This window comes from Bombina bombina, chromosome 2, assembly GCF_027579735.1.
Source record: "Bombina bombina isolate aBomBom1 chromosome 2, aBomBom1.pri, whole genome shotgun sequence".
Classification (NCBI taxonomy): Eukaryota; Metazoa; Chordata; class Amphibia; order Anura; family Bombinatoridae; genus Bombina; species Bombina bombina.
Window position 1 is genome coordinate 267,537,922 of NC_069500.1, and position 20,771 is coordinate 267,558,692.

Genomic DNA, 20,771 nt, shown 5'->3' on the forward strand with positions numbered 1-20,771 from the left:
CCCTTTTAAGGGCTATTTGTAATTTAGTATAGTTTAGGGCTTTTTATTATTTTGGGGGGCTTTTTTTTATTTTATTAGGAGGATTAGATTAGCTGTAATTAGTTTAAAACACTTGTAATTATTTTATTATTTTCTGTAGTTTAGTGTTTTTTATTTGTTGTACTTTACATAATTTTATTTAATTTTATTTAATTGTAGTTAATTGTAGTTAATGTAGGTAATTAATTTAATGATAGTGTAGTGTTAGGTGTAATTGTAACTTAGGTTAGGTTTTATTTTACAGGTACTTTTGTATTTATTTTAACTAGGTAGCTATTAAATAGTTAATAACTATTAAATAACTATTGTACCTAGTTAAAATAAATACAAACTTGCCTGTAAAATTAAAATAAACCCTAAGCTAGAGATACAATGTAACTATTATTTATATTGTAGCTAGCTTAGGGTTTATTTTATAGGTAACTATTTAGTTTTAAATAGGAATAATTTTATTTAGATTTATTTAAATTAGATTTAAGTTAGGTGGTGTTAGGGTTAGTGTTAGACTTAGGTTTAGGGGTTAATACATTTAATATAGTGGCGGCGGTGTAGGGGGGGCAGATTAGGGGTGAATACATTTAATGTAGGTGGCGGCAGTGTAGGGGGGGCAGATTAGGGGTTAATAAATTTAATGTAGTTGGTGGCGGTGTAGGGGGGCAGATTAGGGGTAAATAAATTTAATGTAGGTGGCGGCGGTGTGGGGGGGGCAGATTAGGGGTTAATAAGTATAATGTAGGGGGATGTTAAACACTTAAACACTTTATTTAGTTGTGGCGGTGTCCGGGAGCGGCGGTTTAGGTGTTAATAAGTATAATGTAGGTGGCGGTGGTGTGGGGGGGGACAGATTAGGGGTTAAGTATAATGTAGGTGGCGGTGGGCTCCGGAAGCGGCGGTTTAGGGGTTAAACACTTTATTTAGTTGCGGCGGGGTCCGGGAGCGGCGGTTTAGGGGTTAATAAGTATAATGTAGGTGGCGGCTCTATAGCGGGGGCAGATTAGGGGTGTTTAGACTCGGGGTACATGTTAGGGTGTTAGGTGTAGACATTCCCATAGGAATCAATGGGATATCGGGCAGCAGCGAACATGATCTCTCGCTGCTTTCCGACTCCCATTGATTCCTATGGTATCCGCGACCTCCAGGACGGCGGATTGAAAACCAGGTACGCTGGGCCGGAAAAGTGCCGAGCGTACCTGCTAGTTATTTGATAACAAACAAAAGTAGTCAGATAGTGCCGAACTTGCATTCGGAACATCTGTAGTGACGTAAGCATCGATCTGTGTCGGACTGAGTCCGGCGGATCGTATGTTATGTCACCAAATTCTACTTTTGCTGGTTTGTAGGGTTTGATAACTAAGGCGAATCAGGCTTGCCACAAATACGCTGCGGAATTAGAGCGTATTTGCGGTTGACGGCTTGATAAATAGAGACCTAAGGGCCAGATTACAAGTGGATTACAAGTGGAGCTCTAATTTATCATGTGCCCGCAAATGGGCAAATTTGCCCATTTGCAGGCAAGCGATAAATAACCAGCCATTACAAGTGGCTAGTTAGTGCTACTGCGAGCTTGTGGTAGCAATTAGCGCTTATAAAATTAACCAGAGATCAGATCTCTGGTTAATTTTATAAATGTGTCCCAAAACACAGTGATGTGTATTTTATTAAAAAATAAAAATTGTAGCATTTTTTATTTTTTAATAAAATAAATGCACCAGACTGTTTTAGGGTGCTAAAGTTGGCGGGTGTGGGGTGTTCAGAAAAAAACGGCACTGAAAAGTGCCTTTACATTGCGGTCTATGGCAACTGTGTGTTCCCAGTAAATATATATGTATATGCTTTTATACATACAGTATATATTTATGTGTTAATATGTGTATATACACATATTAACACATAAATATATATGTGTATAAGCATACACATATATATTTACAATCTGCTGCCCATCGCTGAGCGACTTACCCCCTTTGCTGCCCTAGTTCTCATGCCGTGTCTCACGGCATGAGAACGAGGCTCCCGTTGGAGCCTATGGATCTTATTTTTATGCCTGATGAAACAACCGTGTTGTGTGGTCGAGAAACGCGTTGCAGCAACATTAAACTTGTCTTTTAACATTTATATACAGAGGAGTCTTTCTGTCTGATTATTCAGATTGAATTTGCTCTATCTGCACAGAGAACTTTACAAACCATTACATCACAATTGGTTTGCCTGCACCATATCTTCAGCCTGTTGTTTGATACTTGGATTCAAACTTCCCTGTGATCTTACCTATGACCTGAGAACTGGTCTCTACCTTGATACAGGATCAGTATCCAGTTAGCTGACTACTGCAAGTGTCAGCCTGCCTGTTTGCACTATCTAGTGCCTTCAAAAATTGTGAGTTTTACTATTTACCTTCTTTATTATTTATCACATATGGATTTCACTATGAGGTGCCCATTTTCTTTCTAACCTAGATCATTGAGGTGAACGGAGATCATTCCCCCAAGTGGAGCTGCCTGATACACTCCTTTTTTACTTGGATTGAAAAAAATTTCAGCAATTGAACTTTTGTTTTTTTAACATGAACACTATTTCTGTCATTTATTAAGGTTAACCAATTTCACATTTGTCACCAGAATTTATTAATATATTACTTTATCATGTTAATTCATATTTTACCATTTCACTAATGTTTACTCATTCCTGAGAGTCCACTTATCATTCATACACCTTTCAAAACAAAAAAAAAATTTTGGATAGTATATGGCAATATAGTCAAATGCGACTCCCTACCTATGTAGAGAGCACCTCATGTGAGACATTATAGAAAATGCATTAGTGTCAGCAGATCACTAAGAAACTCAAACTCAAACCTCCACATTGAGAGAGATAAAAATAAAGAACTTCTATAGATAACATAGAAGAATACATGAAAAAGAATAAAATAAATCACCTCAAAGAGAAAGATTATATATATATATGCAGAAAAAATAGGGATAATTGTGAAAAAGGAATAATCCCTCAAGACTTATATGCACAGTCAAGATAGAGTATATAAGCAGACATAAGGCTTATGACAGCATTCAAAGTATACCACTATTGTAGCAATAAAAAGGATTAAACAATTTAATAATCCCCAATAACATAGACTTCTAATTTTCAAAACTTATGAAAATCAGAATCATTCCTTTAAATGAAGCCAGCTCTAAAAGTTATACAGATAAAATTAAAAGTTTAGAACATTGCTAGGCTTAAAAAATTACAGCCCCTACTGTAAACAAAAATTCAATATCAGTCTTGATTATGCAGATAGTATTCTAATAAAATAAAAATGAAGGGGAACATGTAGTTACATAAAACTGTCACAAGATGGCGCAAAATACTATGAAAAACCCAATTGTCAGGAGAACACATCCTGAAAAGAAGTGTAGACATAAGGAATAATAATGAAAAAAAAACCTTATAAAAACACCATGATCAAGTCCCCTCTTTCTTGCATAAATAATACTGCATAATTGTAAGAACTGAGAATATGTGAACAGAAGGAAACACATTTCTTAAACGGTAACTGAAGATTCCATTCTCATTCCTCCTTGACTTAGGTTTATGAAGAGCATAAACAATGCCAATTAATCTGCATGTGTTATGGGGTTTACAGGGGGTGCTAATGGGGCTTACGTAAGTTAGCAAATGCAAATATTTATCCAGCAGCAAAACCACAGGTCAGAGCTTCAAGGAGTAACTACCAAACTCCCCAACATAAGTGAACAAAAAAAGAGGTAGAAGCTCTCCAGAATGCCAAAGATTCAATTCTTTATTAGAATCATGTGCAGAGTCAAACAGCCACAATGTTTCGGGGTAATATGCCCCTTAATCATGTGGTGACCACATGATTAAGGGGCATAGTACCCCGAAACGTTGTGGCTGTTTGACTCTGCACATGATTCTAATAAAGTATTGAATCTTTGGCATTCTGGAGAGCTTCTACCTCTTTTTTTGTTCGCTTACGTAAGTTACACAGGGGGTGCTTACGGTTGTTACAGTGGGTGCTGATGGGGCTTATGTAGGATACCCCCTCTACAAGTCGGCGGCGTGCGATGGAACAATTTGGAAATTGAATGGAGGTGGGCAAATCAAATGGACTACGGACCGATCAGATAATACATAGTAAAAAAGCGTTACTACATTATCTGATTTGTTTGTGTGTCCGTGAAGTCAGCGACTGTACAACCAATAGGGTCCAGTGTGCCGCTAGTGCCTTCTCTGATGAGTGAAGAGTAGGGCCGTGTGCGCATGTGCGGCACGGCCCATAGAATTCCTTGACCCGTTGTTCTCAAATAAGTGGCCTTAAACAGCTGTTTGGAGGAGGTTGGGCCTCTTGCGCATGCGCATTGAGCACCACACACCTCCAGCAGCTGATTCACCTCACCGGAAGTGACGTAGTGCACACATTCTTATGGTATACAACTTATTTTAGAACACCGGGCTTATACTCCGCATAGGGAGGAAGAAATATGACACACATTTCTCGGTCAGAGTTCAGCTGTGTCCTTTAAAACACTGACACATTAAAAAGACTTGCCGATAACAGGCAAATCTGGCAGAGACCTCTACTCCCTAGCAAAATCAGACTGGAAAATACAAACGGTCAGATTGCTGATACCGCACTAAGCAGAGGGAAGAAATTGAATCACTCTAACACCTCCTCTCCCTGTCAGTACAGACTAAATGGTCAAACTGCCGTATCGCGCCTATAGGGAGGGAAAAAAATCTGCAATAAAACCAAGTTGGATAATGTGTAACTTACCGATATCCATTGAGACCCGATGTACTGACATGAACACTCCCGGTCACAAGGGAGGAGCTTCCTACGCAGGAAGAGGGCTGAATATCTGCCGCTTAGCCTGAGTATACTAACAGGCTGCATAATGGCTTCCAAGCGCAGAAACTAAAGGCGCCAAAAACCCAATCCCTTAATAAAACATTTTTGCACCCTCTTTAATCGAAAAAAATAATAATGGAGTAGCAATATAACACCCATATGACGGACTCAGGGACAAAAACACTGTGTCCCAATGATCCACAAATACGTGTAGACAGACCAAACAGGGAAATGAAGAGTGAGGGAGAAATTACAAAACAATTGTGACAAGCGTCCTCACACACACCTTAAAGCCTGGTCATTACTCTTAATAGACCAGCCCTAGAAGGTATGAACCAGCTAACTGCTCAGCCGCCAAACATCCCGTACCAAGGATATTATTAATAAAATTATAATAACCCCTTATGGGAGCAACAGGTCCCACTAGGTCCCTGAAATGTCTCAGTCCTTTTGATCTTCTATAAATAAACATAAAAGGACTTACCCTCCAGGGTCTTCAGTTGTGGAGCAGGCACAGCACATTCAGGTGTGTTACCCTTAACCCGGACGCTGACAGTTACCTGAAGCCACAAGAAATACAGAATAACCAACCCTGGTTTTCTATAATGGGGTAGCATTAATGTTAGAAGTTAAGCAAAGACTACCTCACCGTCTTCTAACTGCTAAAAGTTACCATTTCTCTTACTAAAGAGATTGACATGGACACAGCATAACCCCAATCCTTGCTTGCAGGGAAAAGTACCCATAAAAGTATTAAATATCTTCAGACACCATCTTCGCACATCCTCCATTTACAGAGGCAAAGAGAATGACTGGGGGTTATGGGTAAGGGAAGTGACACTTAACAGCTCTGCTGGGGTGCTCTTTGCCTCCTCCTGCTGGCCAGGAGTTGAATATCCCACTAGTAAATGGAATGAAGTTGTGGAAACTCCATGCCATAGGAAAGAAAAACTAATTAAAAAAAAACAAAAAAAAAAATGAGTGGGGTCTCATGGACTCTCACCACCATGAAACAAATTAATTTATCAGGTAAGCGTAAATTATGTTATAGTTCATACAGGTGGTGAGTCCACAATCCATTACTACTGGGAACAAATACCCAAGCTGTGGAGTCCAAAATTAATAACATAAAGGGAGGGATTTAAAAACATTTTTTTTTTTTCACTGACAAATTAAATCCACAACCCCAATATTTATTATTTATTTTTATTTTTTTATTTTTTAATGCACTTAAAATAAATCAAACAGGCAAAAAAATCTAACTGAGACAGCTGCCTGAAGAACATTTCTTCCAAAGGCTGCTTCAGAAGAGGCAAAATGGTAGAATTTAGTAAAAGTATGCAAAGAAGACCAAGTGGCTGCCTTAAAAATCTGATTAACTGGAGCCCCATTCTTAAAAGCCCAAGAAGCGGCAACTGACCTAGTAGAATGAGCAGTAATCCACTGCGATGGAGGCTGACCTGCCTCCAAGTAAGCTTTATGATTTAAAAGTTTTTTGTTTGTTTTTTCAATTTTGTTTATTTGAGAGAGATCAGGGGCGTGATCCGATAAAGATCGTCGTTTGCGGCGCAATCGAGGGAACCCCCGCCGCCCGCAGTTTCAGCTCGCAACTCGAGCTATCCTATATACGGCACCGTCAGAGGCTAAAGTGCCGTAAGTCTGACAAACCAGCGATGTCCAGAAATCTGCGTAAGTACAAATTTCTGGAGTCGCCAGTGACTTACGGCACTTTAGAAACTGCCGGCGCCTACAAAACCTGACTAAAGTTATTAAATCACCCGTACTGTCTAACACGCCTCCCAAACATAGCCCGACACGTCTAACCCTCTATCCGCTATCCCCCCTCACTGTCCTAACAATAAAATATGTATTAACCCCTAAACCGCCGCCCGGACCCCGCCGCCAGCTATATTAAATCTATAACCCCCTAATGTGAGCCCCTACCCCGCCGCCATCTATCTTACCTACCCCCTAAAGTGAGCCCCCTACCCCACCGCCATCTATTTTACCTACCCCCTAAAGTGAGCCCCTTACCCCGCCGCCATCTATCTATCAGACTGATCCATTATAGCATATGGCAAAGCAATGCAATAAACACTATAACCCCCTTAAAAAAGCTCTTGAGGAATGGAAAGAAGATTTTTAAATAAACTCACAGGCAAAATACAAGTTAAGACTAACTGCAAAACAAAGCAGGAGACAATAAGATAGCACCTGAAGTCAGATAACAGGAACAGCTAAAAAAGGAATATAGTGCCCCAAACCCGACATGCGCATAGATGAGAACAAATGGGTGTTAACCCGACAAGCGTAAACTGTCCAACGCGCAAGTAAAGTATAGAAAGACTAAAAGAGACATGTGCTAACCCGACAAGCGTTAACCTGACATACGCAACCACGATGCACATTAACCTAAAGGCCAACACACAAAATACAAACTAAGTGCACCAAAAAAGCTGAAGCGTGCAAAACAACAAGGGAAAAGTATAAAGGATCTATCCTAGGGATATATTAGCAAATATATGTATAAACTTTAAAAAGTGCCCATAACATAGCTAAAGGAGTGTTTAAATGTTAACAAATAGACGCTTGTCCACTGACAAACAAGCAGCATACAACCAAACCAGTACTGAAACGTATCAGCAGAGGATATGAAATAGCAGTATATTGTAGACCCATAAAGGGAGGCAAAAGACAAGTCCCTATCACCAATTATGGAGGGATTATGAAAAAATTTCCATGAGGTGAAAAAGAACAAAAACCATACCCCATGTACAGCCCTCTGACAAGCACTGAGGGGAAACCAGGCCTCAACATAGACTAAAAACCTCTCTCTCTGGAGAATTAAAGGCACAGCTTCATTCTTCAAACACCTCCAGTGGAGGCAAAGTAAAGACTAAGAGCTCTTGAAGCTTGGGAATCTTTGCCTCATCCTAGTGGTAGAGAAGAGTAATTCCTAGGAGTAATGGATTGTGGACTTTCACCACCTGTATGAAAGAAATGACGCACGCTATAGATAGTGAGGAGCGTGCTGACAAAAATAGGTTTAGAATACAAGAACAAGTGTAACAAGCTAAGAAGGAGCGAGAGTGTGACTAGATAAATCAGGAAAAATGGAGTGCAAACTAAAGTCCAGAGTGAAACATGGTAATTTCTGTATGTTACTATGTCCCCTGGCTATGATGTACCTTATGAAAGATGTACCTACCAATAGCATGTGAACTATGTGAGTGCATGTTTGTGCACACTTATCTTGAAACTGCACCCACTCTACTGTGCTTAGTCAGATGCAGAGATAAATTGCTTCTAGTAGAGAGCCCATCTAGTGTTGTGTACGTCACATCAGAAGATTGTTGTAGGGAGTATCTTGATGACCATACAGGTGGAGGCTATGGGACGGGTACCTGCGACACTTGTGGCAAACTTGTGACTTACTCGTACACTGGGAGCTAGTTCCAGTAGCAGCTCTCTGAGGGGTAAATGGGCCTCAAATCGGTCTGAGGACCCCTCTCAACAAAGAATCTGGAGCACCTCAATTCTTCACCCACCTCCTATGCAGGAAAGATTATTTGCCTGCCTCTAGTGGCCAAGAGTTGAATCCCAGGAGTAATGGCTCATGGACTCTCACCACCTTATAAAATAAATTAAGATTTTAAGGGGCCGATTTATTAAAGTACGGACGGACATGATACCATGTAGCGTATCATGTCCGCCACACATCGATAAATGCCGACAGCATATGCCGTCGGCATTTATCATTGCACAAGCAGTTCTTGTGAACTGCTTGTGCAATGCCGCCCCCTGCAGATTCGCAGCCAATCGGCCGCTAGCAGAGGGTGTCAATCAGCCCGATCGTATAGGATCGGGCGGATTGATGTCCGTAGCCTCAAAGCAGGCGGACCAGTTATGGAGCAGCGGTCTTTAGACCGCTGCTTCATAACTGCTGTTTCCAGCGAGCCTGAAGGTTCATGCGGAAACAGGGGCATCAAGCTCCATTTGGAGCTTGATAATTCGACCCCTATATCTGTATAGTCAATAAAAATGATTTACTAAAAGATAAAAAAATTAATAAAAAAAAATGTCACTTTGCAGCATCTTACAATTTATGCAAAAAATGAGTGGGTGTAAAATATTAAATTCTCACTTTGTAGCTGTTGTACTTCTGGTTAATCCTACTCTGCCCCATAGAAATTCCTAGTGGGATCTTTTTAATAAATGTAAAACATAATTTATGTAAGAACTTACCTGATAAATTAATTTCTTTCATATTAGCAAGAGTCCATGAGCTAGTGACGTATGGGATATACATTCCTACCAGGAGGGGCAAAGTTTCCCAAACCTCAAAATGCCTATAAATACACCCCTCACCACACCCACAATTCAGTTTAACGAATAGCCAAGAAGTGGGGTGATAAAAAAGTGCGAAAGCATATAAAATAAGGAATTGGAATAATTGTGCTTTATACAAAATCATAACCACCACAAAAAAAGGGCGGGCCTCATGGACTCTTGCTAATATGAAAGAAATGAATTTATCAGGTAAGTTCTTACATAAATTATGTTTTCTTTCATGTAATTAGCAAGAGTCCATGAGCTAGTGACGTATGGGATAATGATTACCCAAGATGTGGATCTTTCCACACAAGAGTCACTAGAGAGGGAGGGATAAAATAAAGACAGCCAATTCCTGCTGAAAATAATCCACACCCAAAATAAAGTTTAACGAAAAACATAAGCAGAAGATTCAAACTGAAACCGCTGCCTGAAGTACTTTTCTACCAAAAACTGCTTCAGAAGAAGAAAATACATAAAAATGGTAGAATTTAGTAAAAGTATGCAAAGAGGACCAAGTTGCTGCTTTGCAAATCTGATCAACCGAAGCTTCATTCCTAAACGCCCAGGAAGTAGAAACTGACCTAGTAGAATGAGCTGTAATTCTCTGAGGCGGAGTTTTACCCGACTCAACATAGGCAAGATGAATTAAAGATTTCAACCAAGATGCCAAAGAAATGGCAGAAGCTTTCTGGCCTTTTCTAGAACCGGAAAAGATAACAAATAGACTAGAAGTCTTTCTGAAAGATTTAGTAGCTTCAACATAATATTTCAAAGCTCTAACAACATCCAAAGAATGCAACGATTTCTCCTTAGAATTCTTAGGATTAGGACATAATGAAGGAACCACAATTTCTCTACTAATGTTGTTGGAATTCACAACTTTAGGTAAAAATTCAAAAGAAGTTCGCAACACCGCCTTATCCTGATGAAAAATCAGAAAAGGAGACTCACAAGAAAGAGCAGATAATTCAGAAACTCTTCTGGCAGAAGAGATGGCCAAAAGGAACAAAACTTTCCAAGAAAGTAATTTAATGTCCAATGAATGTATAGGTTCAAACGGAGGAGCTTGAAGAGCCCCCAGAACTAATTTCAAACTCCAAGGAGGAGAAATTGACTTAATGACAGGTTTTATACGAACCAAAGCTTGTACAAAACAATGAATACAGGAAGAATAGCAATCTTTCTGTGAAAAAGAACAGAAAGAGCAGAGATTTGTCCTTTCAAGGAACTTGCGGACAAACCTTTATCTAAACCATCCTGAAGAAACTGTAAAATTCTCGGAATTCTGAAAGAATGCCAAGAAAAATGATGAGAAATACACCAAGAAATATAAGTCTTCCAGACTCTATAATATATCTCTCTAGATACAGATTTACGAGCCTGTAACATAGTATTAATCAGAGTGTCAGAGAAACCTCTTTGACGAAGAATCAAGCGTTCAATCTCCATACCTTTAAATTTAAGGATTTCAGATCCTGATGGAAAAAAGGAACTTGTGACAGAAGGTCTGGTCTTAACGGAAGAGTCCACGGTTGGCAAGAGGCCATCCGGACAAGATCCGCATACCAAAACCTGTGAGGCCATGCCGGAGCTACCAGCAGAACAAACGAGCATTCCTTCAGAATCTTGGAGATTACTCTTGGAAGAAGAACTAGGGGCGGAAAGATATAGGCAGGATGATACTTCCAAGGAAGTGATAATGCATCCACTGCCTCCGCCTGAGGATCCCGGGATCTGGACAGATACCTGGGAAGTTTCTTGTTTAGATGGGACGCCATCAAATCTATTTCTGGAAGTTCCCACATGTGAACGATCTGAAGAAATACCTCTGGGTGAAGAGACCATTCGCCCAGATGCAACGTTTGGCGACTGAGATAATCCGCTTCCCAATTGTCTACACCTGGGATATGAACCGCAGAGATTAGACAGGAGCTGGATTCCGCCCAAACCAAAATTCGAGATACTTCTTTCATAGCCAGAGGACTTTGAGTTCCTCCTTGATGATTGATGTATGTCACAGTTGTGACATTGTCTGTCTGAAAACAAATGAACGATTCTCTCTTCAGAAGAGGCCAAAACTGAAGAGCTCTGAAAATTGCACGGAGTTCCAAAATATTGATCGGTAATCTCACCTCCTGAGATTCCCAAACTCCTTGTGCCATCAGAGATCCCCACACAGCTCCCCAACCTGTGAGACTTGCATCTGTTGAAATTACAGTCCAGGTCGGAAGCACAAAAGAAGCCCCCTGAATTAAACGATGGTGATCTGTCCACCACGTTAGAGAGTGTCGAACAATCGGTTTTAAAGATATTAATTGAGATATCTTTGTGTAATCCTTGCACCATTGATTCAGCATACAAAGCTGAAGAGGTCGCATGTGAAAACGAGCAAAGGGGATCACGTCCGATGCAGCAGTCATAAGACCTAGAATGTCCATGCATAAGGCTACCGAAGGGAATGATTGTGACTGAAGGTTTCGACAAGCTGCCATCAGTTTTAGACGCCTCTTGTCTGTTAAAGACAGAGTCATGGACACTGAATCTATTTGGAAACCCAGAAAGGTTACCCTTGTCTGAGGAATCAATGAACTTTTTGGTAAATTGATCATCCAACCATGATCTTGAAGAAACAACACAAGTCGATTCGTATGAAATTCTGCTAAATGTAAAGACTGAGCAAGTACCAAGATATCGTCCAAATAAGGAAATACCACAATACCCTGTTCTCTGATTACAGACAGAAGGGCACCGAGAACCTTTGTAAAAATTCTTGGAGCTGTAGCAAGGCCAAACGGCAGAGCCACAAACTGGTAATGCTTGTCCAGAAAAGAGAATCTCAGGAACCGATAATGATCCGGATGAATCGGAATATGCAGATATGCATCCTGTAAATCTATTGTGGACATATAATTCCCTTGCTGAACAAAAGGCAAAATAGTCCTTACAGTTACCATCTTGAACGTTGGTATCCTTACATAACGATTCAATATTTTTAGATCCAGAACTGGTCTGAAGGAATTCTCCTTCTTTGGTACAATGAAGAGATTTGAATAAAACCCCATCCCCTGTTCCTGAACTGGAACTGGCATAATTACTCCAGTCAACTCTAGATCTGAAACACAATTCAGAAATGCTTGAGCTTTTACTGGATTTACTGGGACACGGGAAAGAAAAAATCTCTTTGCAGGAGGTCTCATCTTGAAACCAATTCTGTACCCTTCTGAAACAATGTTCTGAATCCAAAGATTGTGAACAGAATTGATCCAAATTTCTTTGAAAAAACGTAACCTGCCCCCTACCAGCTGAGCTGGAATGAGGGCCGCACCTTCATGTGGACTTAGTAGCAGGCTTTGCCTTTCTGGCTGGCTTGGATTTATTCCAGATTGGAGATGGTTTCCAAACTGAAACTGCTCCTGAGGATGAAGGATCAGGTTTTTGTTCTTTGTTGAAACGAAAGGAACGAAAACGATTATTAGCTCTGTTTTTACCCTTAGATTTTTTATCCTGTGGTAAAAAAGTTCCTTTCCCACCAGTAACAGTTGAAATAATAGAATCCAACTGAGAACCAAATAATTTGTTACCCTGGAAAGAAATGGAAAGTAGAGTTGATTTAGAAGCCATATCAGCATTCCAAGTCTTAAGCCATAAAGCTCTTCTAGCTAAAATAGCTAGAGACATAAACCTGACATCAACTCTGATAATATCAAAGATGGCATCACAGATAAAATTATTAGCATGCTGAAGAAGAATAATAATATCATGAGAATCATGATGTGTTACTTGTTGCGCTAAGGTTTCCAACCAAAAAGTTGAAGCTGCAGCAACATCAGCCAAAGATATAGCAGGTCTAAGAAGATTACCTGAACACAGATAAGCTTTTCTTAGAAAGGACTCAATTTTCCTATCTAAAGGATCCTTAAACGAAGTACCATCTGACGTAGGAATAGTAGTACGTTTAGCAAGGGTAGAAATAGCCCCATCAACTTTAGGGATTTTGTCCCAAAATTCTAATCTGTCAGACGGCACAGGATATAATTGCTTAAAACGTTTAGAGGGAGTAAATGAATTACCCAATTTATCCCATTCTTTGGAAATTACTGCAGAAATAGCATTAGGAACAGGAAAAACTTCTGGAATAACCACAGGAGATTTAACTACCTTATCCAAACGTTTAGAATTAGTATCAAGAGGACCAGAATCCTCTATTTCTAAAGCAATTAGAACTTCTTTAAGTAAAGAACGAATAAATTCCATTTTAAATAAATATGAAGATTTATCAGCATCAACCTCTGAGACAGAATCCTCTGAACCAGAAGAGTTATCAGAATCAGAATGATGATGTTCATTTAAAAATTCATCTGTAGGGAGAGAAGTTTTAAAAGATTTTTTACGTTTACTAGAAGGAGAAATAACAGACATAGCCTTCTTTATGGATTCAGAAACAAAATCTCTTATGTTATCAGGAACATTCTGCACCTTAGATGTTGAAGGAACTGCAACAGGCAATGGTACTTTACTAAAGGAAATATTATCTGCTTTAACAAGTTTGTCATGACAATCAATACAAACAACAGCTGGAGGAATAGCTACCAAAAGTTTACAGCAGATACACTTAGCTTTGGTAGATCCAGCACTAGACAGCGATTTTCCTGTAGTATCTTCTGACTCAGATGCAACGTGAGACATCTTGCAATATGTAAGAGAAAAAACAACAACATATAAAGCAAAATTGATCAAATTCCTTAAATGACAGTTTCAGGAATGGGAAAAAATGCCAAAAAACAAGCTTCTAGCAACCAGAAGCAATGAAAAAATGAGACTTAAATAATGTGGAGACAAAAGGGACGCCCATATTTTTTAGCGCCAATAAGACGCCCACATTATTTGGCGCCTAAATGCTTTTTTGGCGCCAAAATGACGCCACATCCGGAACGCCGACATTTTTGGCGCAAAATAACGTCAAAAAAATGACGCAACTTCCGGCGACACGTATGACGCCGGAAACGGAAAAGAATTTTTGCGCCAAAAAAGTCCGCGCCAAGAATGACGCAATAAAATGAAGCATTTTCAGCCCCCGCGAGCCTAACAGCCCACAGGGAAAAAAGTCAAATTTTTGAAGGTAAGAAAAAATGATTAAATCAAATGCATTATCCCAAATATGAAACTGACTGTCTGAAAATAAGGAAAGTTGAACATTCTGAGTCAAGGCAAATAAATGTTTGAATACATATATTTAGAACTTTATAAACAAAGTGCCCAACCATAGCTTAGAGTGTCACAGAAAATAAGATTTACTTACCCCAGGACACTCATCTACATGTTTGTAGAAAGCCAAACCAGTACTGAAACGAGAATCAGCAGAGGTAATGGTATATATAAGAGTATATCGTCGATCTGAAAAGGGAGGTAAGAGATGAATCTCTACGACCGATAACAGAGAACCTATGAAATAGACCCCGTAGAAGGAGATCACTGCATTCAAATAGGCAATACTCTCCTCACATCCCTCTGACATTCACTGCACGCTAAGAGGAAAACCGGGCTCCAACTTGCTGCGGAGCGCATATCAACGTAGAATCTAGCACAAACTTACTTCACCACCTCCATCGGAGGCAAAGTTTGTAAAACTGAATTGTGGGTGTGGTGAGGGGTGTATTTATAGGCATTTTGAGGTTTGGGAAACTTTGCCCCTCCTGGTAGGAATGTATATCCCATACGTCACTAGCTCATGGACTCTTGCTAATTACATGAAAGAAATTATTATTAGTTTTACAGTGTATGAGTGTGCACTAGGGGCAGGTGATCACCATGGTAATTACATTTATTCTTATTTTATTTTTTAAAGGCTGCTAGTACTCAGGGAGAGTTGAGCACCATGTGAGATTAGCAACATATTACAGGCATACTCGTTTTTATCAATATCAAAAATAAAACTATTGAGATTTCTAGCTACATACCAGAAATGTTACTTCTGCACTTTTTCATAGCAATAATTTACATACATGTTTTGGTCAATTGCTATGAGATTTCTCTTTGCTGTTTTATAGTACTGGTGTATTTTCATTGATTTCCTTGTTTTAGTCTGCTTTATACATTTATGTATGTATGCTTCTTTAACTCACTGTTTACACTATAAAGATATAATTTAACAACATTCACAATATTGTACAGTATAGTAGATATTCACACCATCAAAGAATGTAGTACCTTGCATTTGTGAAGAATTTTTTGTGCTAAATCAAGCATACGTTCCTGTTCATCAGAATCTGCTGCATTGTTAAACTGTTCAATGAACTCCTCTGAGATTTCCAAAGGCCGTCTAAAATAAGATCACAAGAATTGCAATGATTTGAAATGTCATTTACTGACCAGAAACCTAATCCTTTATTGATTTTTCATAAGCACTGTAAAGGAGGAATACACCTATGTAAAGGATTTGCTAACCACAAAAATCAACTAGGCTCAGTACCTAAGATTCATTTAGAATGCAGAGAACTCTCTAGTGAGAAAGCAAACCTTTTTTTTTCCCACGCTATAGCATAACAGAAGAAACTGGTATCCCTATCCTTAGTAAACCCAAGCTACTAAGTCCAATATAAAATATTTTTATGCTCTGATATAAATGTCTCATACAAAACTTTCATTAAAGGGACACTGAACCCACATTTTTTCTTTCGTGATTCAGATAGAGCATGCAATTTTAAGCAACTTTCTAATTTACTCCTATTATCAATTTTTCTTCGTTATTTTGCTATCTTTATTTGAAAAAGAAGGTATCTAAGCTAAGGAGCCAGCCAATTTTTGGTTCAAACACTGAACAGCACTTGTTTTTTGGTGGGTGAATTTATCCACCAATCAGCAAGAACAACCCAGGTTGTTCACCAAAAATGGGCTGGCTTCTAAACTTACATTCTTGATTTTCAAATAAAGAAACCAAGAGAATGAAGAAAATTTCATAATAGAAGTAAATTGGAAAGTTGCTTTAAATTGCATGTCCTGTCTGAATCATGAAATAAAAATTTTCATGTGACTTTAAGAGGTATAAAACGGCTACTGTATATGTCAGCTTTGGTTGGATTCCCAGTTTCGATTCTTAAGTACTTAACAACCTAGAATACATTTTTGGGAACTCTTCTAGTGGGGTTTTAGTGGTCTAATCCATTTTGGATTGTGATACTTGAAAAACAAAATGTATGCTTACCTGAAAAATGCATTTCTTTCCAGACATTGAGAGTCCACGATGTCATTCCAATTACTAGTGGGATATTCAACTCCTGGCCAGCAGGAGGAGACAAAGAGCACCCCAGCAAAGCTGTTAAGTGTAAAGGGTGAAAAGGTGCCTGAGGTTTACAGAAAAAAACTGCCAAATTATAATGAGAAAAGAGGGCGGGGTCATGGACTCTTCATGTGTGGAAATAAATAAATTCATCAGGTAAGCATACATTTTGTTTTCTTTCCTATAACATGGAGAGTCCACGACGTCATTCCAATTACTAATGGGAACCAACACCCAAGCTAGAGGACACGGAATGAACAGGGAGGCAGAAAAAAGGCAGGATGACCTAAACAGTAGGAACCAAAGCTTGAAGAACCTTTCTCTCAAAAGAAGCCTTGGCCAAGGCAAAAGTATCAAATTTGTAGAATTTTGAAAAAGTTTGCAGAGAGGACCATGTTGCCGCCTTGCAAATCTGTCCACAGAAGCTTTATTTTTGAAAGCTCAAGAAAAGGACGCAGCCCTAGTGGAATAAGCCGTAATTCTCTCAGGAGGCTGCTGCCCAGCAGTCTCATAAGCCAAACTAATCAGAGAAGTAGAAGTGGCCTTCTGACACTTACGCTTTCCAGAAAAAACAACAAACAGGGCAGAAGATTGTCGAAAATCTTTAGTAGCTTGTAAGTAAAATTTTAGAGTCCGTACAACATCCAAGTTATGCAAAAGACGGGTTTTTTTTAGAAGAAGGATTAGGACAAAAGGATGGAACAACAATTTCCTGATTAATGTTTTGATCCGATACTGCCTTCGGGAGAAAAACATAATTTATGTAAGAACTTACATGATAAATTAATTTCTTTCATATTGGCAAGAGTCCATGAGCTAGGTACATATGGGATATACAATCCTACCAGTAGGGGCAAAGTTTCCCAAACCTCAAAATGCCTATAAATACACCCCTCACCACACCCACAATTCAGTTTAACGAATAGCCAAGAAGTGGGGTGATAAAGAAAGGAGTATTTGGAAATAATTGTGCTTTATACAAAAAAATCATAACCACCATAAAAAAGGGGTGGGAGTCATGGACTCTTGCCAATATGAAAGAAATGAATTTATCAGGTAAGTTCTTACATAAATTATGTTTTCATTCATGTAATTGGCAAGAGTCCATGAGCTAGTGACGTATGGGATAGCAATACCCAAGATGTGGAACTCCACGCAAGAGTCACTAGAGAGGTAGGGACAAAATAAAAACAGCCATTTCGCTGAAAAAAAATAAATCCACAACCCAAATATAAGTTTATTCTCAAAAAATAAAATTAAAACTTAAATCATAAGCAGAAGAATCAAACGGAAACAGCTGCCTGAAGAACTTTCCTACCAAAAACTGCTTCCGAAGAAACAAACACATCAAAATGGTAGAATTTAGTAAATGTATGCAAAGAAGACCAAGTTGCTGCTTTGAAAATCTGATCAACTGAAGCTTCATTCTTAAAAGCCCAAGAAGTGGAAAATTATCTAGTAGAATGAGCTGTAATTCTCTGAAGTGGGGCTTTACCCGACTCCAGATAAGCTTGATGAATCAAAAGCTTTAATCACAATGCCAAAGAAATACTGAACCCAACGAAACACTGAACCCAAATTTTTTCTTTTGTGATTCATATAGAGCAAGCAATTTTAAGCAACTTTCTAATTTACTCCTATTATCAATTTTTCTTCGTTCTCTTGCTTTCTTTATTTGAAAAAGAAGACATGGACAGCACTTGTTTATTGATGCTGTCCAATCAGCAAGGACAAACCCAGGTTGTTCACCAAAAATGGGCCGGCATCTAATCTTAAATTCTTGCTTTTCAAATATAGATACCAAGAGAATAAAGAAAATTTGACAATAGGAGTAAATTAGAAAGATGCTTAAAATTGCATGCTCTATCTGAATCATGAAAGAAAAAATTTGGGTACAGTGTCCCTTTAATGTTGTTAGTATTCACAACCTTAGGTAAGAATTTAAATGAAGTCCACAAAACTGCCTTATCCTGATGAAAAATCAGAAAAGGAGACTCACAAGAGAGAGCGGATAATTCAGAAACTCTTCTAGCAGAAGAGATGGCCAAAAGGAACAACACTTTCCAGGAAATAAGTTTAATGTCCAAAGAATGCATAGGCTCAAATGGAGGAGCCTGTAAAGCCTTCAAAACCAAATTAAGACTCCAAGGAGGAGAGATTAATTTAATGACAGGCTTGATACGAACCAAAGGCTGTACAAAACAATGAATATCAGGAAGTTTAGCAATTTTTCTGTGGAATAAAACAGAAAGAGCAGATATTTGTCCTTTCAAGGAACTTGCAGACAAACCTTTATCCAAACCATCCTGAAGGAACTGTAAAATTCTAGGAATTCTAAAAGAATGCCAAGAGAATTTATGAGAAGAAAACCACGAAATGTAAGTCTTCCAAACTCGATAATAAATCTTTCTAGAAACAGATTTACGAGCCTGCAATTATAGTATTAATCACTGAGTCAGAGAAACCTCTATGACTAAGCACTAAGCGTTCAATTTCCATACCTTCAAATTTAATGATTTGAGATCCTGATGGAAAAACAGACCTTGAGATAGAAGGTCTGGCCTTAATGGAAGTGGCCAAGGTTGGCAACTGGACACCCGAACAAGATCCGCATATCAAAACCTGTGAGGCCATGCTGGAGCCACCAGCAGCACAAACAATTGCTCCATGATGATTTTGGAGATCACTCTTGGAAGATGAACTAAAGGCGGAAAAATATAGGCCGGTTGATAACACCAATGAAGTGTCAACGCATCCACTGCTTCCGCTTGAGGATCCCTGGACCTGGACAGGTACCTGGGAAGTTTTTTGTTTAGATGAGAAGCCATCAGATCTATTTCTGGAAGCCCCCACATCTGAACAATTTGAGAAAACACATCTGGATGGAGAGACCATTCTCCAGGATGTAAAGTCTGACGCCTGAGATAATCCGCTTCCTAATTGTCTATACCTGGGATATGAACCACAGAAATTAGACAGGAACTGGATTCTGCCCAAACAAGTATCCAAGATACTTCTTTCATAGCTTGAGGACTGTGAGTCCCACCCTGATGATTGACATATGCCACAGTTGTGATATTGTCTGTCTGAAAACAAATGAACGGTTATCTCTTCAACAGAGGCCAGAGCCCTGAGAATTGCACGGAGTTCCAAAATATTGATTGGTAATCTCGCCTCTTGAGATTTCCAAACCCCTTGTGCTGTCAGAGATCCCCAAACAGCTCCCCAACCTGAAAGACTCGCATCTGTTGTGATCACAGTCCAGGTTGGACGAACGAAAGAGGCCCCTAAAATTATACGATGGTGATCTAACCACCAAGTCAGAGAAAGTTGAACATTGGGATTTAAGGATATTAATTGTGATATCCTTCTATAATCCCTGCACCATTGGTTCAGCATACAAAGCTGAAAAGGTCTCATGTGAAAACGAGCAAAGGGTATCACGTCCGATGCTGCAGTCATGAGACTTCAAACTTCTATGCACATAGCTACTGAAGGGAATGACTGAGACTGAAGGTTACGACAGGCTGCAACCAATTTCAAACGTCTGAATCTATCTGGAAACCTAAAAAGGTTACCCTTGTCTGAGGAATCAAATAACTTTTTGGTAAATTGATCCTCCAACCATGTCTTTGAAGAAACAACACTAGTTGATTCACGTGAGATTCTGCAGAACGTAAAGACTGAGCGAGTACCAAGATATTGTCCAAATAAGGAAACACCGCAATACCCCGATCTCTCTGACACTGACAAATCTACTTATCTCTTTAAGATAGAGTATATTCGTTCCTTGTTAAAAGAGGTGTTGATTACTTTGGATATTGAGAAAACTAGTTCTCTTGATATTAAAACTAGTAAATGTTTAAATTCTGTTTATAAACCTCCTGTGGTTACTCCAGATGTTTTTTCAGTTCCTGATGCTATTTCTGATATGATTTCAAAGGAATAGAATAGGCCTGGCACTTCTTTTATTCCTTCTGCTAGGTTTAAAAAGTTGTATCCCTTGCCAGCAATTAGATTGGAGTTTTGGGAAAAAATCTCCAAAGTTGATGGGGCTCTCTCTACTCTTGCCAAACGTACTACTATCCCTATGGAAGATAGTACTTCCTTTAAAGACCCTTTAGATAGGAAACTTGAATCTTATCTAAGGAAAGCTTATTTATATTCTGGCTATCTTCTCAGGCCTGCCATTTCTATGACTGATGTTGCAGTTGCATCAACTTTTTGGTTGAAAACTTTAGCGCAACAGGAAACAGA

At 39.0% G+C, this 20,771-nt stretch overlaps 1 protein-coding gene across 1 annotated transcript in view; it reads right to left on the reverse strand.

The window, feature by feature from the left end:
• Nucleotides 1-20,771, reverse strand: part of TMEM232 (transmembrane protein 232) — a 403,406-nt gene that overhangs the window by 373,213 nt on the left and 9,422 nt on the right. The window contains exon 2 of the mRNA XM_053699731.1: nt 15,446-15,557. Within this exon, the coding sequence (XP_053555706.1) occupies nt 15,446-15,557 (112 nt within the window). The remainder of the gene's footprint in view (nt 1-15,445; nt 15,558-20,771) is intronic.